The 27,717-nt window shown below is 42.6% G+C and overlaps 3 protein-coding genes across 3 annotated transcripts; all 3 read right to left on the reverse strand.

Annotated features, from left to right (window-relative positions):
* Window positions 1–1,973: 1,973 nt before the first annotated feature.
* Window positions 1,974–8,102, reverse strand: LOC113586609 (hyaluronan-binding protein 2-like). Its single transcript, XM_035533503.1, has 13 exons — window positions 7,753–8,102; window positions 7,185–7,228; window positions 6,866–6,950; window positions 6,323–6,433; window positions 6,122–6,238; window positions 5,795–5,911; window positions 5,517–5,673; window positions 5,334–5,428; window positions 4,985–5,219; window positions 4,599–4,741; window positions 2,911–3,045; window positions 2,662–2,807; window positions 1,974–2,435 (listed from the first exon to the last, which is right to left on the reverse strand). The coding sequence occupies exons 1-13, from the start codon at window positions 7,826–7,828 to the stop codon at window positions 2,274–2,276; spliced, it is 1,623 nt and encodes a 540-aa protein (XP_035389396.1). The 5' UTR covers window positions 7,829–8,102; the 3' UTR covers window positions 1,974–2,273.
* Window positions 8,103–9,801: 1,699 nt separating this feature from the next.
* Window positions 9,802–16,107, reverse strand: LOC118242416 (hyaluronan-binding protein 2-like). The gene is made up of 11 exons (XM_035533541.1): window positions 16,068–16,107; window positions 14,196–14,306; window positions 13,992–14,108; window positions 13,668–13,784; window positions 13,390–13,546; window positions 13,207–13,301; window positions 12,858–13,098; window positions 12,474–12,616; window positions 10,773–10,907; window positions 10,526–10,671; window positions 9,802–10,261 (listed from the first exon to the last, which is right to left on the reverse strand). The coding sequence occupies exons 1-11, from the start codon at window positions 16,105–16,107 to the stop codon at window positions 10,100–10,102; spliced, it is 1,464 nt and encodes a 487-aa protein (XP_035389434.1). The 3' UTR covers window positions 9,802–10,099.
* Window positions 16,108–19,839: 3,732 nt separating this feature from the next.
* On the reverse strand, window positions 19,840–27,233 carry LOC118242417 (hyaluronan-binding protein 2-like). Its single transcript, XM_035533542.1, has 11 exons — window positions 27,218–27,233; window positions 24,248–24,358; window positions 24,044–24,160; window positions 23,720–23,836; window positions 23,442–23,598; window positions 23,259–23,353; window positions 22,910–23,150; window positions 22,526–22,668; window positions 20,825–20,959; window positions 20,578–20,723; window positions 19,840–20,299 (listed from the first exon to the last, which is right to left on the reverse strand). The coding sequence occupies exons 1-11, from the start codon at window positions 27,231–27,233 to the stop codon at window positions 20,138–20,140; spliced, it is 1,440 nt and encodes a 479-aa protein (XP_035389435.1). The 3' UTR covers window positions 19,840–20,137.
* Between the last annotated feature and the right edge of the window lie 484 nt (window positions 27,234–27,717).

Raw genomic sequence — 27,717 nt, forward strand, 5'->3', positions numbered from 1 at the left:
GACACTGGCACCTCTGGACAGAACCCGTTCAGCAGAGGAGTCCTCACAGCCTGGAGCAAAGAGGTATACACGCTCATATATGAGCTTGCTCCACTCCAGCTGTCAATCATTAGACCACAGCATTGATTCTACATGCCTTCAGTCTGTCCAACCATATGCATGCATATACAGTATCCACCCCCTTTAGCCACGACTTCCAGCTTTGCTCTACAACATAGATTTCCACTAGTGGCTTCACAACTTTGTTTATATGTTTGTTAATTTAGGCAGTTCATATGTGAATTGTGACATGGGCATTGCAATTCCTTAAGACCAAATGAACTCTGTGGTCCTGCTGGAATAAGCAGGAGGTGAGTTCTGACTTCTTTCTCCACTGGGTCAATGGCAATGTTTACTTTTCACTATGTTTACTTTGAATCACTGCTCTGAACTCCTCTCTCTGAAGTCTTACAAATAAACAGATTTTATAAAGTCAGTCAGTCACTTGTATGATTAGTTTTGGTACTGATGGAACACCATCTAGAACCATTGGTAGCAGAGAAGAACAAAGCATTAAAATTACATCAGTACCAACTGAGATCAGTACAGACCGAGGTTCAAAACTAGAGAAGATGGTTCCAAAACTGAAGGGAATGGCTCACTTGACACTGGAGTACAGAAATACATGTTCAATATACAGCATGAGATTACATAGTAGGATCAAATACTCATCTAGAGAGGGGACACATCAAAAAGGCCACAGGGACCTCAGGTGGTACCAATGTTTGAAATCTCACTCGCTATCGATCAAACACATTGGTGGCTCTAGCTCCTAAAAAACTCATTCTCATGTGAGTGGCTCAAAAGACAGAAGGCATTTAAAAAAAGACTGCGAGTCTCCTTTTGGATCTGGGTGGTGATTGTTGGTGTCTGGATTCAGGTGAACTACAAGTTAGACTTGAACTGGATGAAGGGAGTGGGCTGGACCCCTCCAGGCTCTCATAAGGCAGAGTTGGCCCGCAAGGCAGCAGAGCTTGGGCTGGCCGAGGGGCTGGATACTGACCATGCCATTGCCAAGTACCAACAGCTGATGGTGAGGAAGTATATGCAATCTGTAAAATATATATATGGAAATGTAATCTTGCTTTAAAGTGCATCATTACAAACCTTATTTACAATTGTTACTCCTCATCTCGTCTTGTCTCATCCTGTCTCACCTCATCTCCTGCAGATGCTCCAATGTCAGCAACAGCTGCAGGAGCAGCAGCAGACCTCATCAGAGCAGGTGGAGTCCAGGGAGCAGGTCCAGCAGTCTGTGGTCAATCCAGATGCCATGGAGATCCTCCATGTCAAGAGGAAGACAACCATTCACACTACTTTCAAGCAAGCCAAGACCAAAGTCCATGACACTGCAATCTGGAACATCTTACTCTTCCACTAACCAGTCCATCACCAATCAGTCCTCTGACAAATAATCCCTTACAAGTCAGTCTCTGGTGAAGCAGTCCACAGAAGAGTCAGCTCAGTGAAAACAAGTCAGGAACAGATAGATCTGCTGAAAACAAACCTACAACAATGGAAGCCAAACACCTACTTTTTTAAAACTTATATAAGGACGCTACATAAAGCCTGGTGTTCTCTATCAGAATTTAAATAGACAGTGATGGGAGATTGAAGGATATTTATGTGAGCAGAGTGAATGTAATTTGTATGTAATTATGATGGACAAGATAAAGAAGGTAAGAGTAGAGTGCATATTATGAATGTACCTTACTGATGACTATAGAGGAGCATTTAGATTGGGACAACACAAGGAAGTTATTGTTTTGGAGAGTGCGTCATGCATGTGAAAAAGGTGGAACTGATTTCTGTAGATGGAAAGTGTCTTTTTAGCTATTAAAAATGAAACCCCTAGCTTCCTGTAGGTTATTTTGAAGACAAACACATCTTATTTTGAAATAACTGAAAATTTTTATTTCATATTAGCTCTGGTCTTTTGCATTGAAAGTCAAACTTGACTAGTTTGTATATTCACAGGTGAACAGCCATGTTGTCAGACTGCCGACTGCAGAAGAGTTATTTTTAAGAGATATTTGATACACTGTGTGCTTGACGGGTTCAGCTTCAAACAGTATGCCAAATGAAAACAGCTATGAGTTCAATCATGGGTACATGTTTGATGTATGCCATATGACCATGAGATCCAAAAATAAAGGTTTTTGTCAAAGCTCTACAGTGCCCTCATGTGTCACTTTTTTTGTGGTGAACTATTGTCACTGACTTTCATACAATCTCTATGTAGAGTGCATCTTTTCTTTGATCCAATCAAGGAAAAGGGTGACACGGGCATAAATGCCAGGTTTGTTCTTCTTGCCACATCCGTCACCCCAGCTTACCACTCCGTACACGTAATATGTTTCATTCCGATTACAGACGAGTGGGCCCCCAGAGTCTCCCTATGAAGACAAAGAGCCATTAAAGGTACAGAAACACCGACACACTCTAGTATTATTAATGCCTATATTTCTCACACACACAAACACACACCTGCATGTAAAAGGATTAAAGCAACAATTTTTATATATTACATAAAAACATGCTTTTTATGTAATACATTTATCCTATTGCTACGGTTCTCCCTATATAGATTTCCTGTCCTGCTGCAGAGACACAGAGACGCACCGAGCAGGAGTCCACGCCTCCTTGCATGTATCCCGCGCATAACATGCTCTCGTCCAGAAATTCCCCGTAGACATGGGGCGCCATACAGCGCTCCTGGGAGATAAGCAACACCTTTGCATCTAGCAGCTGTGTGGATCCTTTTATACCTGCAGGAACACACAGAGTGTTAGTCCTAGTAGAGCGGGAGCAGGCGAGGTAAGCGTGCATCAGGGGCGTGGCTGGGTGTGGGGGAAGAGAGTGGCATCCTACTGTGCTCAGTGGTCCCGTAGCCTGATATGCTACACTCCATCCCATCAGGTAATGTGTCTTCGGGCAGGCAGGCGGTCTTGACGAACCTGGTCTCCTTGGCACATACCCCGTCCACAGCCTTCAGTTTGAGGAGGGCTGGCATTGGTTTAAACACACACACAATGAAATCTGTTGTTGAGACAAGCATTCATCAGCAACAAAAGATGCTAAGTCCAAGTTGACTATATGGTGTGTCTTGTTTTTTTCTCTTAGATTATCCTCTGGTTGGTTAAGGTAGGCTCTGAGTTCACTTACTTTTGCATCAGATTCTGTTCAATTCAAGGCTTATTGTCTAAACCTAGTTGCTTGTTTGCTGTTAGCTGTCATTTCTCGTTGCAGTTGTAGTTTCGGCTAGGGTTAGGTGTGAATTGGGGGGCGGACTCGGCACTTATTGAACTGTTAAATTAGGAAGACTCCCACCAACACCTGTAGAAGGCTTTGTTGTGCTTTTCACGAACCTAGTATCTTTTCAATCTGCCAGGTGTCTCGCAATTCCTGTCTACATATCCCACAGATCTCCTAGACACCATCATCATCGCAGACGTCACAATCTCAGCAACCTCATTTACTTCCAATGTTCGGCACAGTCACAGATCCTGGTGGCAGGAGGGCTCTGGAATTGCCAATCTGCTGTATAGAAAGCTGACTTCATCTCAGCTATAGTATCCCTCCACTCACCACACTTCCTGGCACTAACAGAGACGTGGATCACCCCTGAGAACTTGGCGACTCCGGCTACCCTGTCCTCTGCCTTTTCGTTCACCCACTCTCCTCGTCAATTAATCTTCTGTGCCCTCTCTCCTCTAGACCTTCTCCACTGCCACATCAAAGGACTAAGGACTTCAGAGAAGTGGTGAAGGAAAACTCACCTAGAAACAGACCTCAGCTCATACCAGTCTCTACTTTCCAAGTTCTCACTGGAAGTAACATCTGCAAAGTCATCCTACTACAGAGAAAAATTTGAATCATCAGCATCTGATCTACGCAAGCTCTTCAGTATCTTTTCTTCTCTCCTTAACCCTCCCCCCTCCTCTTTCCTCATCTTATTCCTGAGGATTTCATCACCTTCTTTGAGGAGAAACTTGCATCAATCTGATTGATGATTAGATGGTGGAATGAATTTCCGCCTGCTGTCTGGACAGCAGAGTCCCTTGCAGTCTTCAAATGCAGACTGAAGACCCATCTATTTGTGGAATATTTAAATGACAACTGATCCTGCTCCTATGTTGACTAACTGAAACTCTAGTACTTATTGTTGTCTGTTTTTAGATGTATTTTGCACTTCTAGGCCTCAGCAATGATCCCTGTTATTTCAACAGTATTCTAGTTCAGTGGTATCATGGACTCCAACCTACTGTACTGGCAAGGATGTATTCTATGAGTAAATGACAAAGCACTTTTGTCATGTCGCTCTGGATAAGAGTGTCTGCTAAACATCATAAATGTGTGTAGATGCACAGGGTCTCTGCCGCAGTAGACTCCTACAAGAGCATCTCCATTGCCATCTTTGAGTGACAATTTAACATGTGTTGGACTTAAAACATGCATTAAAGCTTAGTGTAGCCTGCTGTTATATTCAAAATGTGGCCATGGGCACGTGTATACATGTGAGGGCAACACAAGGGTTCAATAGTGTGTTAGCAGATGACCTATGTCATTGTACAGGGCTTCATCAGTCTCCGTGTAGTTCTCATGGACAAAGTACTGCTCCACCCCGACAGTTTGGTCTGCTGCCTCATCCTTCTTCAGGTCCACGCCACCAAGAGACACCTGTAGCTCATTCTCGTTGTCACTGAAATAATACATGCAAATGCATACACACACGTGCACGCAGGACAGCACAAAACGATGAGCACGACCATCATTTCATGTTCGTCATTCAAAGAATTGAGATTTCATCTCTATTTCTATTCAACAGACTCAGTGTATATTCATAGAAATACCATCTCTAAAACTGCACGGTTTACTATAATTCTACTTTCACTATATGTATCATTACAGTGTAGCAATAGCACCCTCTAGGGGCAACACTTACATACAGTGAGCAGCAGTAAGGACCCAGCAGGAGTCAATGAGGATTCCCCCACAGTTGTGCCTGAACGGGTCAGTGGTGCCTTTAGGGCGTATCTGCAGAGAGGCCTGCCAGGGATGGGCTCCAGGCTTGGCCTTCCTCCCTCCAAAGATCTTACCCAAAGCCCTGCTAGGCTGTGGTATCCCACACACAGAGAAGTCCTTTAGAAGGGCATCGCTGGTTGGTTCAGTATAGTTCTCTCCAGCTGGGAGGGTTTGAGAAGGTGTAAGAAAGGAAAGTGTTTAACAGAAGAAGAGTGTATGGCATGGAGAGGGAAGATGAGGCAGAGGAAGGGTGGGAGGAGCAAGAGCACCTGGCTCAGGGCAGCGGGCCACATTACAGTCGTCCCATTGCAGCTCGCCTTCATTTCTAATGAAGCACCAGGGCTGACTCTCCCCATCTGGGTTTCTGAAACAAGCAATGTCCAGTCCTCTGATTACCTTTATCTAATTCTCTCTCTCTGTGCCTCTCTCATGCTCATACATGTATGGCTGACCTGCAGTAATTATGGGGTCCGATGCCATCTTCTTCTTCTTCAAAATCAGTGTATGGTATGAGGTGAGAATTCCATGGTAAGCATTCCAGACCGTCGACTGTTTCACTTACGAACCCCCTGTATGACTCACCATCCCCCTCATAACAGTCATCAGGCCCTGAGAGCAGAGTGTCCGAAAGCAAGATGTGAGACACCACAGTGCACGGTTACAGCGATGACGAACATTCCTCAGGTGGCAGCGACAGACTGTGGCTGGGGAGCAGCACAGGACACTTTACCAATCTGGCAGAACTTCCCGCTGTAGTTTTCGGGACACACACAGGTGAACTGGGATCTCAAGCGGCCCTTTACACATGTCCCGCCGTTCAAACAGGGGCTTGGGGCGCAGGCAGAGGCTGGCGGGGGAGGGGAAATGTTGTAATTAAACACAAAGTACGATCTCCACACCCTTCATGTAGTCCTTACAATACAGGGGAGGAGAGAGGGCAAAAGATTCAACAAGGCATGAATGGCATTTCAGAATATATCCAGATAAAGATAATACAGCTCTAAGTCCTGTAGCTACAGTGCAAGTGGCTGAAGTGAAGACGTAAGCACACACTCACGCGTCCTGCAGCTGGGCGGCCGGTAGGGGGCTTTGCATTTGCACTCATAGAACGGCTCTGTCATAATGCGGACACACTCCCCACGGCCACACTTGACATTCTTACACACTTTCTCGACTGAAAAAGAGAAATAAACTACTGCAGCAATGACCCCTTTTTTTCTTGAAATATTAGAATGGTAGCAGTATATTGGCCTCGAACCGTCTTGACACTTTTTGCCCCTGAAGGGCCGAGGGCAGGAACATTTGACAGTGCCAGCAGCACCAGTCACACACATGCCATTGTGCTCGCAGGGATTTGGGTCACACTTGTCTAAGAGGAGGCAGAGGTGGAGAGAGAAAGAGAGCGTGAAAAAAAGTTTGGACAACCCTGTTAGGGGAATATGCTGATGCATAAATGTGATTTATATGCTATTGAACACCAGGATCCTAGAGAATTGACTTCAATGTTCTCTGATGAGTGGAAATAATTGAGACATACTTTGCTTAAAAACGTCATTGTTTGATGAAGGAAGTTTATTTCTTTGGATAATTCTTAATTTATTAGGATGGACATCTTAATAAAGCACCCCTCATCACAAACACACCACCACTTGCTTATCTTTCTGAAGAGTGCCATTAATTGTGAAAGGTAACCTACAGTACTATAACAGATGCGATACTGTGGATAACTGAAGGCCTGTTATAAATAACTAATGTTTCTGTCCCAATAATTTTCTGATGTACTATGTAAAATATAATTTACCTGACACATCAAAGAGGTCAAATAGCCAGTCAACGGTACTGTCAATATCACCAGCAGACGTTTCCTCAGTGTCATCATCGAAGAAGTCAAATGTTGCTTTTTAAAAAGAGAGAGCCACTAGCAATCATATATTTCAAAAACTAATGTAATATTAGGGAATAAAAATAGAACTGACATAATACTGGGAAAGAAGACAAATTAAAAGTTTTTCCAACCTTGTTTTTAGAAACAGTATTGACTACCAAGATTATGAAGCTCACCATCAGCTATTCCCATAAAAGTTGAAATAAAGTCCTAAAAGAATAAACATCACTGAAATGTTAAGAGCACTCACAGTTTCATCAGAAACCAAAGTCAACAACTCTTAGAAGGCAAGGAGGTTTAATTAGGTCTGGAGTCAAATCGATACATCAACCCAAGTGGCCTCAGGACAACAAAATCAATATATTTAACCAGACATACACTGTACCATAGTTAGGGGGACCATATTATGCTTTTCAAATAAAGAAAAAAAGGACACAGTGAACAGGAGGATGGCACTGTGCAGACTGCAGAAAGCAAATATCAACATGAAATCAAAACCTAAAATATTGGGAATTTGGTTATTTAAAGATGCCAGCCTTTTAGATCCCAATGAATGGCTGATGCCCTGGAAAAATGATCTATGATCACCCTAGTAGTGATAAGTGTGATTGCATTTTTACAACCTATCAAAACCAAGAACTGTATAGAACAATTTCAGCCGTCAACCTGAAGAGTTTAACACTGTTTCCGTGCCATTGCTCCACACTTGCCTTCAAAGACTTGGTTTGGAGAATTTCGTTTCAACAAAGCCATGGTATTTAATCATTATGTCTTCCGTGTGGCAGAAGGTGCAATTCCAAAGCTTCTACGTACCTCTGATGCTCGTGCAGGCTGGCTAAGGCACTGCAGACTTAGCAACAGCAGAAACAGTGGGAGCATGACACTGGCACCTCTGGACACAACCCGTTCAGCAGAGGAGTCCTCACAGCCTGGAGCAAAGAGGTATACACGCTCATATATGGGCTTGCTCCACTCCAGCTGTCAATCATTAGACCACAGCATTGATTCTACATGCCTTCAGTCTGTCCAACCATATGCATGCATACACAGTATCCACCCCCTTTAGCCACAACTTCCAGCTTTGCTCTACAACATAAGATTTCCACTAGTGGCTTCTCACCTTTGTTTATATGTTTATATTAATTTAGGCAGTTCATATGTGAATTGTGACATGGGCATTGCAATTCCTTAAGACCAAATGAACTCTGTGGTCCTGCTGGAATAAGCAGGAGGTGAGTTCTGACTTCTTTCTCCACTGGGTCAATGGCAATGTTTACTTTTCACTATGTTTACTTTGAATCACTGCTCTGAACTAATCTCTCTGAAGCCTTACAAATAAACAGATTTTATAAAGTCAGTCAGTCACTTGTATGATTAGTTTTGGTACTGATGGAACACCATCTAGAACCATTGGTAGCAGAGAAGAACAAACCATTAACATTACATCAGTGCCAACTGAGATCAGTACCGACCGAGGTTCAAAACTAGAGATGGTCCCAAAACTGAAGGGAATGGCTCACTTGACACTGGAGTACAGAAATACATGTTCAATATACAGCATGAGATTACATAGTAGGATCAAATACTCATCTGGAGAGGGGACACATCAAAAAGGCCACAGGGACCTCAGGTGGTACCAATGTTTGAAATCTCACTCGCTATCGATCAAACACATTAGTGGCTCTAGCTCCTAAAAAACTAATTCACATGTGAGTGGCTCAAAAGACAGAAGGCATTTAAAAAAAGACTGCGAGTCTCCTTTTGGATCTGGGTGGTGATTGTTGGTGTCTGGATTCAGGTGAACTACAAGTCAGACTTGAACTGGATGAAGGGAGTGGGCTGGACCCCTCCAGGCTCACATAAGGCAGAGTTGGCCCGCAAGGCAGCAGAGCTTGGGCTGGCTGAGGGGCTGGATACTGACCAGGCCATTGCCAAGTACCAACAGCTGATGGTGAGGAAGTATATGCAATCTGTAAAATATATATATGGAAATGTAATCTTGCTTTAAAGTGCATCATTACAAACCTTATTTACAATTGTTACTTCTCATCTCGTCTTGTCTCATCCTGTCTCACCTCATCTCCTGCAGATGCTCCAATGTCAGCAACAGCTGCAGGAGCAGCAGCAGACCTCATCAGAGCAGGTGGAGTCCAGGGAGCAGCTCCAGCAGTCTGTGGTCAATCCAGATGCCATGGAGATCCTCCATGTCAAGAGGAAGACAACCATTCACACTACTTTCAAGCAAGCCAAGACCAAAGTCCATGACACTGCAATCTGGAACATCTCACTCTTCCACTAACCAGTCCATCACCAATCAGTCCTCTGGCAAACAATCCCTTACAAGTCAGTCTGTGGTGAAGCAGTCCACAGAAGCATCAGCTCAGTGAAAACAAGTCAAGAACAGATAGATCTGCTGAAAACAAACCTACAACAATAGAAGCCAAACACCTACTTTTTTTAAACTTATATAAGGATACTACATAGAGCCTGGTGTTCTCTATCAGAATTTAAATAGACAGTGATGGGAGATTGAAGGATATTTATGTGAGCAGAGTGAATGTAATTTGTATGTAATTATGATGGACAAGATAAAGAAGGTAAGAGTAGAGTGCATATTATGAATGTACCTTACTGATGACTATAGAGGAGCATTTAAATTGGGACAACACAAGGAAGTTATTGTTTTGGAGAGTGCGTCATGCATGTGAAAAAGGTGGAACTGATTTCTGTAGATGGAAAGTGTCTTTTTAGCTATTAAAAATGAAACCCCTAGCTTCCTGTAGGTTATTTTGAAGACAAACACATCTTATATTGAAATAACTGAAAATTTTTATTTCATATTAGCTCTGGTCTTTTGCATTGAAAGTCAAACTTGACTAGTTTGTATATTCACAGGTGAACAGCCATGTTGTCAGACTGCCGACTGCAGAAGAGTTATTTTTAAGAGATATTTGATACACTGTGTGCTTGACGGATTCAGCTTCTAACAGTATGCCAAATGAAAACAGCTATGAGCTCAATCATGGGTACATGTTTGATGTATGCCATATGACCATGAGATCCAAAAATAAAGGTTTTTGTCAAAGCTCTACAGTGTCCTCTTGTGTCACTTTTTGTGGTGAACTATTGTCACTGACTTTCATACAATCTCTATGTAGAGTGCATCTTTTCTTTGATCCAATCAAGGAAAAGGGTGACACGGGCATAAATGCCAGGTTTGTTCTTCTTGCCACATCCGTCACCCCAGCTTACCACTCCGTACACGTAATATGTTTCATTCCGATTACAGACGAGTGGGCCCCCAGAGTCTCCCTATGAAGACAAAGAGCCAGTAAAGGTACAGAAACACCAACACACTCTAGTATTATCAATGACTATGTTTCTCACACACACACACACACACACACACACACACACACACACACACACACACACACACCTGCATGTAAATGGTTTAAAGCAACAATTTTTATATATTACCTAAAAACATGCTTTTTATGTAATACATTTATCCTATTGCTACAGTTCTCCCTATATAGATCTCCTGTCCAGCTGCAGAGACACATAGAGACGCACCGAGCAGGAGTCCACGCCTCCTTGCATGTATCCCGCGCATAACATGCTCTCGTCCAGCAATTCCCCGTAGACATGGGGCGCCATACAGCGCTCCTGGGGGATATGCAACACCTTTGCATCTAGCAGCTGTGTGGATCCTTTTTCACCTGCGGGAACACACAGTGTTAGTCTTAGTAGAGCGGGAGCAGGCGAGGTAAGCGTGCATCAGGGGCGTGGCTGGGTGTGGGGGAAGAGTGTGACATCCTACTGTGCTCAGTGGTCCCGTAGCCTGATATGCTACACTCCATCCCATCAGGTAATGTGTCTTCGGGCAGGCAGGCGGTCTTGACGAACCTGGTCTCCTTGGTACATACTCCGTCCACAGCCTTCAGTTTGAGAAGGGCTGGCATTGGTTTAAACACACACAATGAAATCTGTTGTTCAGTGCAAGACAAGCATTCATCAGCAACAAAAGATGCTAAGTCCACGTTGACTATATGGTGTGTCTTGTTTTTTTCTCTTAGATTATCCTCTGGTTGGTTAAGGTAGGCTCTGAGTTCACTTACTTTTGCATCAGATTCTGTTCAATTCAAGGCTTATTGTCTAAACCTAGTTGCTTGTTTGCTGTTAGCTGTCATTTCTCGTTGCAGTTGTAGTTTCGGCTAGGGTTAGGTGTGAATTGGGGGGCGGACTCGGCACTTATTGAACTGTTAAATTAGGAAGACTCCCACCAACACCTGTAGAAGGCTTTGTTGTGCTTTTCACGAACCTAGTATCTTTTCAATCTGCCAGGTGTCTCGCAATTCCTGTCTACATATCCCACAGATCTCCTAGACACCATCATCATCGCAGACGTCACAATCTCAGCAACCTCATTTACTTCCAATGTTCGGCACAGTCACAGATCCTGGTGGCAGGAGGGCTCTGGAATTGCCAATCTGCTGTATAGAAAGCTGACTTCATCTCAGCTATAGTATCCCTCCACTCACCACACTTCCTGGCACTAACAGAGACGTGGATCACCCCTGAGAACTCGGCGACTCCGGCTACCCTGTCCTCTGCCTTTTCGTTCACCCACTCTCCTCATCAATTAATCTTCTGTGCCCTCTCTCCTCTAGACCTTCTCCACTGCCACATCAAAGGACTAAGGACTTCAGAGAAGTGGTGAAGGAAAACTCACCTAGAAACAGACCTCAGCTCATACCAGTCTCTACTTTCCAAGTTCTCACTGGAAGTAACATCTGCAAAGCCATCCTACTACAGAGAAAAATTTGAATCATCAGCATCTGATCCACGCAAGCTCTTCAGTATCTTTTCTTCTCTCCTTAACCCTCCCCCCTCCTCCTTTCTCATCTCTTACTCCTGAGGATTTCATCACCTTCTTTGAGGAGAAACTTGCATCAATCTGATTGATGATTAGATGGTGGAATGAACTTCCGCCTGCTGTCTGGACAGCAGAGTCCCTTGCAGTCTTCAAATGCAGACTGAAGACCCATCTATTTGTGGAATATTTAAATGACAACTGATCCTGCTCCTATGTTGACTAACTGAAACTCTAGTACTTATTGTTGTCTGTTTTTAGATGTATTTTGCACTTCTAGGCCTCAGCAATGATCCCTGTTATTTCAACAGTATTCTAGTTCAGTGGTATCATGGACTCCAACCTACTGTACTGGCAAGGATGTATTCTATGAGTAAATGACAAAGCACTTTTGTCATGTCGCTCTGGATAAGAGTGTCTGCTAAACATCATAAATGTACAGTGTGTAGATGCACAGGGTCTCTGCCGCAGTAGACTCCTACAAGAGCATCTCCATTGCCATCTTTGAGTGACAATTTAACATTTCTGTTGGACTTAAAACATGCATTAAAGCTTAGTGTAGCCTGCTGTTATATTTAAAATGTGGCCATGGGCACGTGTATACATGTGAGGGCAACACAAGGGTTCAATAGTGTGTTAGCAGATGACCTATGTCATTGTACAGGGCTTCATCAGTCTCCGTGTAGTTCTCATGGACAAAGTACTGCTCCACCCCAACAGTTTGGTCTGCTGCCTCATCCTTCTTCAGGTCCACGCCACCAAGAGACACCTGTAGCTCATTCTCGTTGTCACTGAAATAATACATGCAAATTCATACACACGTGCACGCAGGACAACACAAAACGATGAGCACGACCATCATTTCATGTTCGTCATTCAAAGAATTGAGATTTCATCTCTATTTCTATTCAACAGACTCAATGTATATTCAGAGAAATACCATCTCTAAAACTGCACGGTTTACTATAATTCCACTTTCACTATATGTATCATTACAGTGTAGCAATAGCACCCTCTAGGGGCAACACTTACATACAGTGAGCAGCAGTAAGGACCCAGCAGGAGTCAATGAGGATTCCCCCACAGTTGTGCCTGAACGGGTCAGTGGTGCCTTTAGAGCGTATCTGCAGAGAGGCCTGCCAGGGATGGGCTCCAGGCTTGGCCTTCCTCCCTCCAAAGATCTTACCCAAAGCCCTGCTAGGCTGTGGTATCCCACACACAGAGAAGTCCTTTAGAAGGGCATCGCTGGTTGGTTCAGTATAGTTCTCTCCAGCTGGGAGGGTTTGAGAAGGTGTAAGAAAGGAAAGTGTTTAACAGAAGAAGAGTGTATGGCATGGAGAGGGAAGATGAGGCAGAGGAAGGGTGGGAGGAGCAAGAGCACCTGGCTCAGGGCAGCGGGCCACATTACAGTCGTCCCATTGCAGCTCGCCTTCATTTCTAATGAAGCACCAGGGCTGACTCTCCCCATCTGGGTTTCTGAAACAAGCAATGTCCAGTCCTCTGATTACCTTTATCTAATTCTCTCTCTCTGTGCCTCTCTCATGCTCATACATGTATGGCTGACCTGCAGTAATTATGGGGTCCGATGCCATCTTCTTCTTCTTCAAAATCAGTGTATGGTATGAGGTGAGAATTCCATGGTAAGCATTCCAGACCGTCGACTGTTTCACTTATGAACCCCCTGTATGACTCACCATCCCCCTCATAACAGTCATCAGGCCCTGAGAGCAGAGTGTCCGAAAGCAAGATGTGAGACACCACAGTGCACGGTTACAGCGATGACGAACATTCCTCAGGTGGCAGCGACAGACTGTGGCTGGGGAGCAGCACAGGACACTTTACCAATCTGGCAGAACTTTCCGCTGTAGTTGTTAGGACACACGCAGGTGAATCGGCTTCTCAAGCGGCCCTTTACACATGTCCCGCCGTTCAAACAGGGGCTCGGGGCGCAGGCAGAGGCTGGCGGGGGTGGGGAAACGGTGTAATTAAACACAAACTACGATCTCCACACCCTTCATGTAGTCCTTACAATACAGGGGAGAGAGGGCAAAAGATTCAACAAGGCATGAATGGCATTTCAGAATATATCCAGATAAAGATAATACAGCTCTAAGTCCTGTAGCTACAGTGCAAGTGGCTGAAGTGAAGACGTAGGCACACACTCACGCGTCCTGCAGCTGGGCGGCCGGTAGGGGGCTTTGCATTTGCACTCATAGAACGGCTCTGTCATAATGCGGACACACTCCCCACGGCCACACGTGACATTCTTACACACTTTCTCAACTGAAAAAGAGAAATAAACTACTGCAGCAATGACCCCCTTTTTTTTTTTTAAATAAGTAGAATGGTAACAGTATATTGGCCTCGAACCGTCTTGACACTTTTTGCCCCTGAAGGGCCGAGGGCAGGAGCATTTGAAAGAGCCAGCAACACCAGTCTCACACGTGCCGTTGTGCTCGCAGGGATTTGGGTCACACTTGTCTAAGAGGAGGCAGAGATGGAGAGAGAGAGAAAGAAAGAGAGAACAGGGTAATGTGTGTAGTGAGAGCAACAATACAAGGTCATCCTGAGATTAGTTTGCTAAGGAGGCAAATCAGACAAATATGTAAATAATACAGGGTATACAATTTTGATATGGTTCAATCTTGTCCCCTCTAAAAAAGTCTGGATACCCCTGTTAGGGGTCAATTATATGCTAGTGAACACTGATCCTAGAGTGAAAATAATTGAGACACACTTTGCAAAAGTCATTGTTTGATGAAGGAGGTTTATTTCTTTGGATAATTATTTTATTGGGGTGTTCTATTAAAGGCTTAGCCCCACTTAATGGGTCTCCCTCAAGGAGTCACACATTTTGCAGTAGCTGTGACAATGTTTGTGAATTCAAATGAAAATAAAATGTTAATCTCTTTAAAATTGACGGAAAAAGACGTGGCTCCGGAAATTCCAGAAAGTTGTCGAGTCACGTCACTGGTGGGCAACAGTGAACAACGCCGCTATCGAACACCATTATGACTTGGACTGCGAAATTTCCAGTGCTGGTTCTTCCATTTTTCGAATTTGATGCAGATTATGACTCTGCAGTGACAGTGGGGGTGAACGTATATCATAACAGTGAAATTCAACCATTTAGATTTGAGCCCGAGTGTACTTTGTTTTTTCACTTAGATTATCCTCTGGTTGGTTATGTTAAGCTCCGAGTTCACTTATTTTTGCCTCAGATTCTGTTAAATCCAAGGCTTGTTGTCTGAACTTAGCTGTTAGTTGCTTGTTAACTGTAATGTAGTCTAATAATTATTTATAGCAGGATCGTTAGCTACTGGCTATATTTCTCACTTTACTAGCTTGTCATGTAGCCTAGGTTGTCTATCTTAGCTAGTTAACTAGTTAGTAATGCTACCTTTCGCTAATGACCAACGTATATGCTTTTGTGGTCTAGTATGTTTTTGGTGGGTTAACCATATATGTGTAGGTTATATGTCTAGCATTATCATAATCTGTTTTGGGTGGTTGGCTTGAGTGAATTTCTAGTGCCAACTTCGTACACTGAGAGAAAAAAAACTGGTAAAGCCACTATTGTTTAAAGAGGTGGATCGTCATTGGAAACATTGTTAACCTAGCTTGCTAGCAACATTATAAAATTTCGCACTGAACTACTAATGAAAATAGCTATTGCTAGCTAAACGCAAATGTTCCGTTATCATTATTTTAAAGGCATTCAACAGTGGTTCATATTCATAAGATACTCCATAAAGCTCCATAATGCAACTACAGGGTGGAGAGTTAACCTAGTATGACACCAAGTTTAGAAAGTCAGTCAGTTAGCTACTAAGCTAGTTAACTAGCGAACCTATCTCAGCTAGCTAACGTTAGCTAATGTAAATTAAAATAAGACAAGGAATTGCACTTGCCCCGTTTACTTTCATGCACACAGAGGCTCTGGAACACCTATCTTTAATTTCTTTACATGCCCATATGCTTAGAAAAGCAGAAGCAGCAGAGGTAACATCAAGTCGTCGTGTGAGCCCGGCCTTTCACATCCCGTATCTGTGGTAATCTTTAGGCGCGAAACGAACACTAACGGAATAAGAGGACGGACCTTTCCAATGTGCACTTTCAAAGTTTGCAAATTTTGTTAAATTTTTAAAATATATATTTTGGGATCTTTGCGCTGTTTGTGTACTGTACATTGAATTATTGCAGCCAAAGAAAACACTTTTTATTTGTCAGTTTCCATTTTACCTAATCTACAGTTCAACTGCGTTGCCCTGTTGTCCACCATTTACGTCACACGTACAACATTTACGACAGATCCCGAAGATAACAGAAACTGATAGGGGAATCTGATAGTGGAAACTCAGCTTTTGCTGTATTTGTGTTCGACACTTTCATATTAGCTGGTGCTTAACCTTCCATTCTTTTTATTAGGATCGACATATTAATAAATCGCCGATCACCACAAACACCACGACTTGCTTATCTTTCTGAAGAGTGCCATTAATTGTGAAAGGTAGCATACAGTACTATATAGCATGAGATATTGTGGATAACTGAAGGTCCGTTAGAAATAATAACTTTTTCTGTCCCAGTAATTTTCTGCTGTACCATGTATCATATTTTACCTGACACATCAAAGAGCTCAAATAGCCAGTCAATGGTACTGTCAATATCATCAGACGTTTCCTCAGTGTCATCAAAGAAGTAGTCAATTATTGCTTTAAAAAAACAAAACAAAACAAAGCAGCTAGCAATCATATATTTCAAAATATAAACATATCAGAAAACAGGGAATAAATCAGAACAATTTGAGCTCACTAACAATACTGAGCAAAACATTGTTTGATGAAGGAAGTTTATTTCTTTGGATAATTCTTAATTTATTAGGATGGACATCTTAAAGCACCCCTCATCACAAACACACCACCACTTGCTTATCTTTCTGAAGAGTGCCATTAATTGTGAAAGGTAACCTACAGTACTATAACAGATGCGATATTGTGGACAACTGAAGGACTGTTAAGCAATAACTAATGTTTCTGTCCCAATAATTTTCTGATGTACTATGTAAAATATAATTTACCTGACACATCAAAGAGGTCAAATAGCCAGTCAACGGTACTGTCAATAACACCAGCAGACGTTTCCTCAGTGTCATCATCGAAGAAGTCAAATGTTGCTTTTTAAAAAGAGAGAGCCACTAGCAATCATATATTTCAAAAACTAATGTAATATTAGGGAATAAAAATAGAACTGACATAATACTGGGAAAGAAGACAAATTAAAAGTTTTTCCAACCTTGTTTTTAGAAACAGTATTGACTACCAAGATTATGAAGCTCACCATCAGCTATTCCCATAAGAGTTGAAATAAAGTCCTAAAAGAATAAACATCACTGAAATGTTAAGAGCACTCACAGTTTCATCAGAAACCAAAGTCAACAACTCTTAGAAGGCAAGGAGGTTTAAGTAGGTCTGGAGTTAAATCGATACATCAACCCAAGTGGCCTCAGGACAACAAAATCAATATATTTAACCAGACATACACTGTACCATAGTTAGGGGGACCATATTATGCTTTTCAAATAAAGAAAAAAAGGACAGTGAACAGGAGGATGACACTGTGCAGACTGCAGAAAGCAAATATCAACATGAAATCAAAACCTAAAATGTTGGGAATTTGGTTATTTAAAGATGCCAGCCTTTTAGATCCCAATGAATGGCTGATGCCCTGGAAAAATGATCTATGATCACCCTAGTAGTGATAAGTGTGATTGCATTTTTACAACCTATCAAAACCAAGAACTGTATAGAACAATTTCAGCCGTCAACCTGAAGAGTTTAACACTGTTTCCGTGCCATTGCTCCACACTTGCCTTCAAAGACTTGGTTTGGAGAATTTCGTTTCAACAAAGCCATGGTATTTAATCATTATGTCTTCCGTGTGGCAGAAGGTGCAATTCCAAAGCTTCTACGTACCTCTGATGCTCGTGCAGGCTGGCTAAGGCACTGCAGACTTAGCAACAGCAGAAACAGTGGGAGCATGACACTGGCACCTCTGGACACAACCCGTTCAGCAGAGGAGTCCTCACAGCCTGGAGCAAAGAGGTATACACGCTCATATATGGGCTTGCTCCACTCCAGCTGTCAATCATTAGACCACAGCATTGATTCTACATGCCTTCAGTCTGTCCAACCATATGCATGCATACACAGTATCCACCCCCTTTAGCCACAACTTCCAGCTTTGCTCTACAACATAAGATTTCCACTAGTGGCTTCTCACCTTTGTTTATATGTTTATATTAATTTAGGCAGTTCATATGTGAATTGTGACATGGGCATTGCAATTCCTTAAGACCAAATGAACTCTGTGGTCCTGCTGGAATAAGCAGGAGGTGAGTTCTGACTTCTTTCTCCACTGGGTCAATGGCAATGTTTACTTTTCACTATGTTTACTTTGAATCACTGCTCTGAACTAATCTCTCTGAAGCCTTACAAATAAACAGATTTTATAAAGTCAGTCAGTCACTTGTATGATTAGTTTTGGTACTGATGGAACACCATCTAGAACCATTGGTAGCAGAGAAGAACAAACCATTAACATTACATCAGTGCCAACTGAGATCAGTACCGACCGAGGTTCAAAACTAGAGATGGTCCCAAAACTGAAGGGAATGGCTCACTTGACACTGGAGTACAGAAATACATGTTCAATATACAGCATGAGATTACATAGTAGGATCAAATACTCATCTGGAGAGGGGACACATCAAAAAGGCCACAGGGACCTCAGGTGGTACCAATGTTTGAAATCTCACTCGCTATCGATCAAACACATTAGTGGCTCTAGCTCCTAAAAAACTAATTCACATGTGAGTGGCTCAAAAGACAGAAGGCATTTAAAAAAAGACTGCGAGTCTCCTTTTGGATCTGGGTGGTGATTGTTGGTGTCTGGATTCAGGTGAACTACAAGTCAGACTTGAACTGGATGAAGGGAGTGGGCTGGACCCCTCCAGGCTCACATAAGGCAGAGTTGGCCCGCAAGGCAGCAGAGCTTGGGCTGGCTGAGGGGCTGGATACTGACCAGGCCATTGCCAAGTACCAACAGCTGATGGTGAGGAAGTATATGCAATCTGTAAAATATATATATGGAAATGTAATCTTGCTTTAAAGTGCATCATTACAAACCTTATTTACAATTGTTACTTCTCATCTCGTCTTGTCTCATCCTGTCTCACCTCATCTCCTGCAGATGCTCCAATGTCAGCAACAGCTGCAGGAGCAGCAGCAGACCTCATCAGAGCAGGTGGAGTCCAGGGAGCAGCTCCAGCAGTCTGTGGTCAATCCAGATGCCATGGAGATCCTCCATGTCAAGAGGAAGACAACCATTCACACTACTTTCAAGCAAGCCAAGACCAAAGTCCATGACACTGCAATCTGGAACATCTCACTCTTCCACTAACCAGTCCATCACCAATCAGTCCTCTGGCAAACAATCCCTTACAAGTCAGTCTGTGGTGAAGCAGTCCACAGAAGCATCAGCTCAGTGAAAACAAGTCAAGAACAGATAGATCTGCTGAAAACAAACCTACAACAATAGAAGCCAAACACCTACTTTTTTTAAACTTATATAAGGATACTACATAGAGCCTGGTGTTCTCTATCAGAATTTAAATAGACAGTGATGGGAGATTGAAGGATATTTATGTGAGCAGAGTGAATGTAATTTGTATGTAATTATGATGGACAAGATAAAGAAGGTAAGAGTAGAGTGCATATTATGAATGTACCTTACTGATGACTATAGAGGAGCATTTAAATTGGGACAACACAAGGAAGTTATTGTTTTGGAGAGTGCGTCATGCATGTGAAAAAGGTGGAACTGATTTCTGTAGATGGAAAGTGTCTTTTTAGCTATTAAAAATGAAACCCCTAGCTTCCTGTAGGTTATTTTGAAGACAAACACATCTTATATTGAAATAACTGAAAATTTTTATTTCATATTAGCTCTGGTCTTTTGCATTGAAAGTCAAACTTGACTAGTTTGTATATTCACAGGTGAACAGCCATGTTGTCAGACTGCCGACTGCAGAAGAGTTATTTTTAAGAGATATTTGATACACTGTGTGCTTGACGGATTCAGCTTCTAACAGTATGCCAAATGAAAACAGCTATGAGCTCAATCATGGGTACATGTTTGATGTATGCCATATGACCATGAGATCCAAAAATAAAGGTTTTTGTCAAAGCTCTACAGTGTCCTCTTGTGTCACTTTTTGTGGTGAACTATTGTCACTGACTTTCATACAATCTCTATGTAGAGTGCATCTTTTCTTTGATCCAATCAAGGAAAAGGGTGACACGGGCATAAATGCCAGGTTTGTTCTTCTTGCCACATCCGTCACCCCAGCTTACCACTCCGTACACGTAATATGTTTCATTCCGATTACAGACGAGTGGGCCCCCAGAGTCTCCCTATGAAGACAAAGAGCCAGTAAAGGTACAGAAACACCAACACACTCTAGTATTATCAATGACTATGTTTCTCACACACACACACACACACACACACACACACACACACACACACACACACACACACACACACACACACACCTGCATGTAAATGGTTTAAAGCAACAATTTTTATATATTACCTAAAAACATGCTTTTTATGTAATACATTTATCCTATTGCTACAGTTCTCCCTATATAGATCTCCTGTCCAGCTGCAGAGACACATAGAGACGCACCGAGCAGGAGTCCACGCCTCCTTGCATGTATCCCGCGCATAACATGCTCTCGTCCAGCAATTCCCCGTAGACATGGGGCGCCATACAGCGCTCCTGGGGGATATGCAACACCTTTGCATCTAGCAGCTGTGTGGATCCTTTTTCACCTGCGGGAACACACAGTGTTAGTCTTAGTAGAGCGGGAGCAGGCGAGGTAAGCGTGCATCAGGGGCGTGGCTGGGTGTGGGGGAAGAGTGTGACATCCTACTGTGCTCAGTGGTCCCGTAGCCTGATATGCTACACTCCATCCCATCAGGTAATGTGTCTTCGGGCAGGCAGGCGGTCTTGACGAACCTGGTCTCCTTGGTACATACTCCGTCCACAGCCTTCAGTTTGAGAAGGGCTGGCATTGGTTTAAACACACACAATGAAATCTGTTGTTCAGTGCAAGACAAGCATTCATCAGCAACAAAAGATGCTAAGTCCACGTTGACTATATGGTGTGTCTTGTTTTTTTCTCTTAGATTATCCTCTGGTTGGTTAAGGTAGGCTCTGAGTTCACTTACTTTTGCATCAGATTCTGTTCAATTCAAGGCTTATTGTCTAAACCTAGTTGCTTGTTTGCTGTTAGCTGTCATTTCTCGTTGCAGTTGTAGTTTCGGCTAGGGTTAGGTGTGAATTGGGGGGCGGACTCGGCACTTATTGAACTGTTAAATTAGGAAGACTCCCACCAACACCTGTAGAAGGCTTTGTTGTGCTTTTCACGAACCTAGTATCTTTTCAATCTGCCAGGTGTCTCGCAATTCCTGTCTACATATCCCACAGATCTCCTAGACACCATCATCATCGCAGACGTCACAATCTCAGCAACCTCATTTACTTCCAATGTTCGGCACAGTCACAGATCCTGGTGGCAGGAGGGCTCTGGAATTGCCAATCTGCTGTATAGAAAGCTGACTTCATCTCAGCTATAGTATCCCTCCACTCACCACACTTCCTGGCACTAACAGAGACGTGGATCACCCCTGAGAACTCGGCGACTCCGGCTACCCTGTCCTCTGCCTTTTCGTTCACCCACTCTCCTCATCAATTAATCTTCTGTGCCCTCTCTCCTCTAGACCTTCTCCACTGCCACATCAAAGGACTAAGGACTTCAGAGAAGTGGTGAAGGAAAACTCACCTAGAAACAGACCTCAGCTCATACCAGTCTCTACTTTCCAAGTTCTCACTGGAAGTAACATCTGCAAAGCCATCCTACTACAGAGAAAAATTTGAATCATCAGCATCTGATCCACGCAAGCTCTTCAGTATCTTTTCTTCTCTCCTTAACCCTCCCCCCTCCTCCTTTCTCATCTCTTACTCCTGAGGATTTCATCACCTTCTTTGAGGAGAAACTTGCATCAATCTGATTGATGATTAGATGGTGGAATGAACTTCCGCCTGCTGTCTGGACAGCAGAGTCCCTTGCAGTCTTCAAATGCAGACTGAAGACCCATCTATTTGTGGAATATTTAAATGACAACTGATCCTGCTCCTATGTTGACTAACTGAAACTCTAGTACTTATTGTTGTCTGTTTTTAGATGTATTTTGCACTTCTAGGCCTCAGCAATGATCCCTGTTATTTCAACAGTATTCTAGTTCAGTGGTATCATGGACTCCAACCTACTGTACTGGCAAGGATGTATTCTATGAGTAAATGACAAAGCACTTTTGTCATGTCGCTCTGGATAAGAGTGTCTGCTAAACATCATAAATGTACAGTGTGTAGATGCACAGGGTCTCTGCCGCAGTAGACTCCTACAAGAGCATCTCCATTGCCATCTTTGAGTGACAATTTAACATTTCTGTTGGACTTAAAACATGCATTAAAGCTTAGTGTAGCCTGCTGTTATATTTAAAATGTGGCCATGGGCACGTGTATACATGTGAGGGCAACACAAGGGTTCAATAGTGTGTTAGCAGATGACCTATGTCATTGTACAGGGCTTCATCAGTCTCCGTGTAGTTCTCATGGACAAAGTACTGCTCCACCCCAACAGTTTGGTCTGCTGCCTCATCCTTCTTCAGGTCCACGCCACCAAGAGACACCTGTAGCTCATTCTCGTTGTCACTGAAATAATACATGCAAATTCATACACACGTGCACGCAGGACAACACAAAACGATGAGCACGACCATCATTTCATGTTCGTCATTCAAAGAATTGAGATTTCATCTCTATTTCTATTCAACAGACTCAATGTATATTCAGAGAAATACCATCTCTAAAACTGCACGGTTTACTATAATTCCACTTTCACTATATGTATCATTACAGTGTAGCAATAGCACCCTCTAGGGGCAACACTTACATACAGTGAGCAGCAGTAAGGACCCAGCAGGAGTCAATGAGGATTCCCCCACAGTTGTGCCTGAACGGGTCAGTGGTGCCTTTAGAGCGTATCTGCAGAGAGGCCTGCCAGGGATGGGCTCCAGGCTTGGCCTTCCTCCCTCCAAAGATCTTACCCAAAGCCCTGCTAGGCTGTGGTATCCCACACACAGAGAAGTCCTTTAGAAGGGCATCGCTGGTTGGTTCAGTATAGTTCTCTCCAGCTGGGAGGGTTTGAGAAGGTGTAAGAAAGGAAAGTGTTTAACAGAAGAAGAGTGTATGGCATGGAGAGGGAAGATGAGGCAGAGGAAGGGTGGGAGGAGCAAGAGCACCTGGCTCAGGGCAGCGGGCCACATTACAGTCGTCCCATTGCAGCTCGCCTTCATTTCTAATGAAGCACCAGGGCTGACTCTCCCCATCTGGGTTTCTGAAACAAGCAATGTCCAGTCCTCTGATTACCTTTATCTAATTCTCTCTCTCTGTGCCTCTCTCATGCTCATACATGTATGGCTGACCTGCAGTAATTATGGGGTCCGATGCCATCTTCTTCTTCTTCAAAATCAGTGTATGGTATGAGGTGAGAATTCCATGGTAAGCATTCCAGACCGTCGACTGTTTCACTTATGAACCCCCTGTATGACTCACCATCCCCCTCATAACAGTCATCAGGCCCTGAGAGCAGAGTGTCCGAAAGCAAGATGTGAGACACCACAGTGCACGGTTACAGCGATGACGAACATTCCTCAGGTGGCAGCGACAGACTGTGGCTGGGGAGCAGCACAGGACACTTTACCAATCTGGCAGAACTTTCCGCTGTAGTTGTTAGGACACACGCAGGTGAATCGGCTTCTCAAGCGGCCCTTTACACATGTCCCGCCGTTCAAACAGGGGCTCGGGGCGCAGGCAGAGGCTGGCGGGGGTGGGGAAACGGTGTAATTAAACACAAACTACGATCTCCACACCCTTCATGTAGTCCTTACAATACAGGGGAGAGAGGGCAAAAGATTCAACAAGGCATGAATGGCATTTCAGAATATATCCAGATAAAGATAATACAGCTCTAAGTCCTGTAGCTACAGTGCAAGTGGCTGAAGTGAAGACGTAGGCACACACTCACGCGTCCTGCAGCTGGGCGGCCGGTAGGGGGCTTTGCATTTGCACTCATAGAACGGCTCTGTCATAATGCGGACACACTCCCCACGGCCACACGTGACATTCTTACACACTTTCTCAACTGAAAAAGAGAAATAAACTACTGCAGCAATGACCCCCTTTTTTTTTTTTAAATAAGTAGAATGGTAACAGTATATTGGCCTCGAACCGTCTTGACACTTTTTGCCCCTGAAGGGCCGAGGGCAGGAGCATTTGAAAGAGCCAGCAACACCAGTCTCACACGTGCCGTTGTGCTCGCAGGGATTTGGGTCACACTTGTCTAAGAGGAGGCAGAGATGGAGAGAGAGAGAAAGAAAGAGAGAACAGGGTAATGTGTGTAGTGAGAGCAACAATACAAGGTCATCCTGAGATTAGTTTGCTAAGGAGGCAAATCAGACAAATATGTAAATAATACAGGGTATACAATTTTGATATGGTTCAATCTTGTCCCCTCTAAAAAAGTCTGGATACCCCTGTTAGGGGTCAATTATATGCTAGTGAACACTGATCCTAGAGTGAAAATAATTGAGACACACTTTGCAAAAGTCATTGTTTGATGAAGGAGGTTTATTTCTTTGGATAATTATTTTATTGGGGTGTTCTATTAAAGGCTTAGCCCCACTTAATGGGTCTCCCTCAAGGAGTCACACATTTTGCAGTAGCTGTGACAATGTTTGTGAATTCAAATGAAAATAAAATGTTAATCTCTTTAAAATTGACGGAAAAAGACGTGGCTCCGGAAATTCCAGAAAGTTGTCGAGTCACGTCACTGGTGGGCAACAGTGAACAACGCCGCTATCGAACACCATTATGACTTGGACTGCGAAATTTCCAGTGCTGGTTCTTCCATTTTTCGAATTTGATGCAGATTATGACTCTGCAGTGACAGTGGGGGTGAACGTATATCATAACAGTGAAATTCAACCATTTAGATTTGAGCCCGAGTGTACTTTGTTTTTTCACTTAGATTATCCTCTGGTTGGTTATGTTAAGCTCCGAGTTCACTTATTTTTGCCTCAGATTCTGTTAAATCCAAGGCTTGTTGTCTGAACTTAGCTGTTAGTTGCTTGTTAACTGTAATGTAGTCTAATAATTATTTATAGCAGGATCGTTAGCTACTGGCTATATTTCTCACTTTACTAGCTTGTCATGTAGCCTAGGTTGTCTATCTTAGCTAGTTAACTAGTTAGTAATGCTACCTTTCGCTAATGACCAACGTATATGCTTTTGTGGTCTAGTATGTTTTTGGTGGGTTAACCATATATGTGTAGGTTATATGTCTAGCATTATCATAATCTGTTTTGGGTGGTTGGCTTGAGTGAATTTCTAGTGCCAACTTCGTACACTGAGAGAAAAAAAACTGGTAAAGCCACTATTGTTTAAAGAGGTGGATCGTCATTGGAAACATTGTTAACCTAGCTTGCTAGCAACATTATAAAATTTCGCACTGAACTACTAATGAAAATAGCTATTGCTAGCTAAACGCAAATGTTCCGTTATCATTATTTTAAAGGCATTCAACAGTGGTTCATATTCATAAGATACTCCATAAAGCTCCATAATGCAACTACAGGGTGGAGAGTTAACCTAGTATGACACCAAGTTTAGAAAGTCAGTCAGTTAGCTACTAAGCTAGTTAACTAGCGAACCTATCTCAGCTAGCTAACGTTAGCTAATGTAAATTAAAATAAGACAAGGAATTGCACTTGCCCCGTTTACTTTCATGCACACAGAGGCTCTGGAACACCTATCTTTAATTTCTTTACATGCCCATATGCTTAGAAAAGCAGAAGCAGCAGAGGTAACATCAAGTCGTCGTGTGAGCCCGGCCTTTCACATCCCGTATCTGTGGTAATCTTTAGGCGCGAAACGAACACTAACGGAATAAGAGGACGGACCTTTCCAATGTGCACTTTCAAAGTTTGCAAATTTTGTTAAATTTTTAAAATATATATTTTGGGATCTTTGCGCTGTTTGTGTACTGTACATTGAATTATTGCAGCCAAAGAAAACACTTTTTATTTGTCAGTTTCCATTTTACCTAATCTACAGTTCAACTGCGTTGCCCTGTTGTCCACCATTTACGTCACACGTACAACATTTACGACAGATCCCGAAGATAACAGAAACTGATAGGGGAATCTGATAGTGGAAACTCAGCTTTTGCTGTATTTGTGTTCGACACTTTCATATTAGCTGGTGCTTAACCTTCCATTCTTTTTATTAGGATCGACATATTAATAAATCGCCGATCACCACAAACACCACGACTTGCTTATCTTTCTGAAGAGTGCCATTAATTGTGAAAGGTAGCATACAGTACTATATAGCATGAGATATTGTGGATAACTGAAGGTCCGTTAGAAATAATAACTTTTTCTGTCCCAGTAATTTTCTGCTGTACCATGTATCATATTTTACCTGACACATCAAAGAGCTCAAATAGCCAGTCAATGGTACTGTCAATATCATCAGACGTTTCCTCAGTGTCATCAAAGAAGTAGTCAATTATTGCTTTAAAAAAACAAAACAAAACAAAGCAGCTAGCAATCATATATTTCAAAATATAAACATATCAGAAAACAGGGAATAAATCAGAACAATTTGAGCTCACTAACAATACTGAGCAAAACATTGTTTGATGAAGGAAGTTTATTTCTTTGGATAATTCTTAATTTATTAGGATGGACATCTTAAAGCACCCCTCATCACAAACACACCACCACTTGCTTATCTTTCTGAAGAGTGCCATTAATTGTGAAAGGTAACCTACAGTACTATAACAGATGCGATATTGTGGACAACTGAAGGACTGTTAAGCAATAACTAATGTTTCTGTCCCAATAATTTTCTGATGTACTATGTAAAATATAATTTACCTGACACATCAAAGAGGTCAAATAGCCAGTCAACGGTACTGTCAATAACACCAGCAGACGTTTCCTCAGTGTCATCATCGAAGAAGTCAAATGTTGCTTTTTAAAAAGAGAGAGCCACTAGCAATCATATATTTCAAAAACTAATGTAATATTAGGGAATAAAAATAGAACTGACATAATACTGGGAAAGAAGACAAATTAAAAGTTTTTCCAACCTTGTTTTTAGAAACAGTATTGACTACCAAGATTATGAAGCTCACCATCAGCTATTCCCATAAGAGTTGAAATAAAGTCCTAAAAGAATAAACATCACTGAAATGTTAAGAGCACTCACAGTTTCATCAGAAACCAAAGTCAACAACTCTTAGAAGGCAAGGAGGTTTAAGTAGGTCTGGAGTTAAATCGATACATCAACCCAAGTGGCCTCAGGACAACAAAATCAATATATTTAACCAGACATACACTGTACCATAGTTAGGGGGACCATATTATGCTTTTCAAATAAAGAAAAAAAGGACAGTGAACAGGAGGATGACACTGTGCAGACTGCAGAAAGCAAATATCAACATGAAATCAAAACCTAAAATGTTGGGAATTTGGTTATTTAAAGATGCCAGCCTTTTAGATCCCAATGAATGGCTGATGCCCTGGAAAAATGATGTATGATCACCCTAGTAGTGATAAGTGTGATTGCATTTTTACAACCTTTCAAAACCCAAGAAATTTACAGAACAATTTCACCATTCAACCCGAAGAGTTT

This window comes from Electrophorus electricus, chromosome 14, assembly GCF_013358815.1.
Source record: "Electrophorus electricus isolate fEleEle1 chromosome 14, fEleEle1.pri, whole genome shotgun sequence".
In the NCBI taxonomy this organism is placed as follows: domain Eukaryota; kingdom Metazoa; phylum Chordata; class Actinopteri; order Gymnotiformes; family Gymnotidae; genus Electrophorus; species Electrophorus electricus.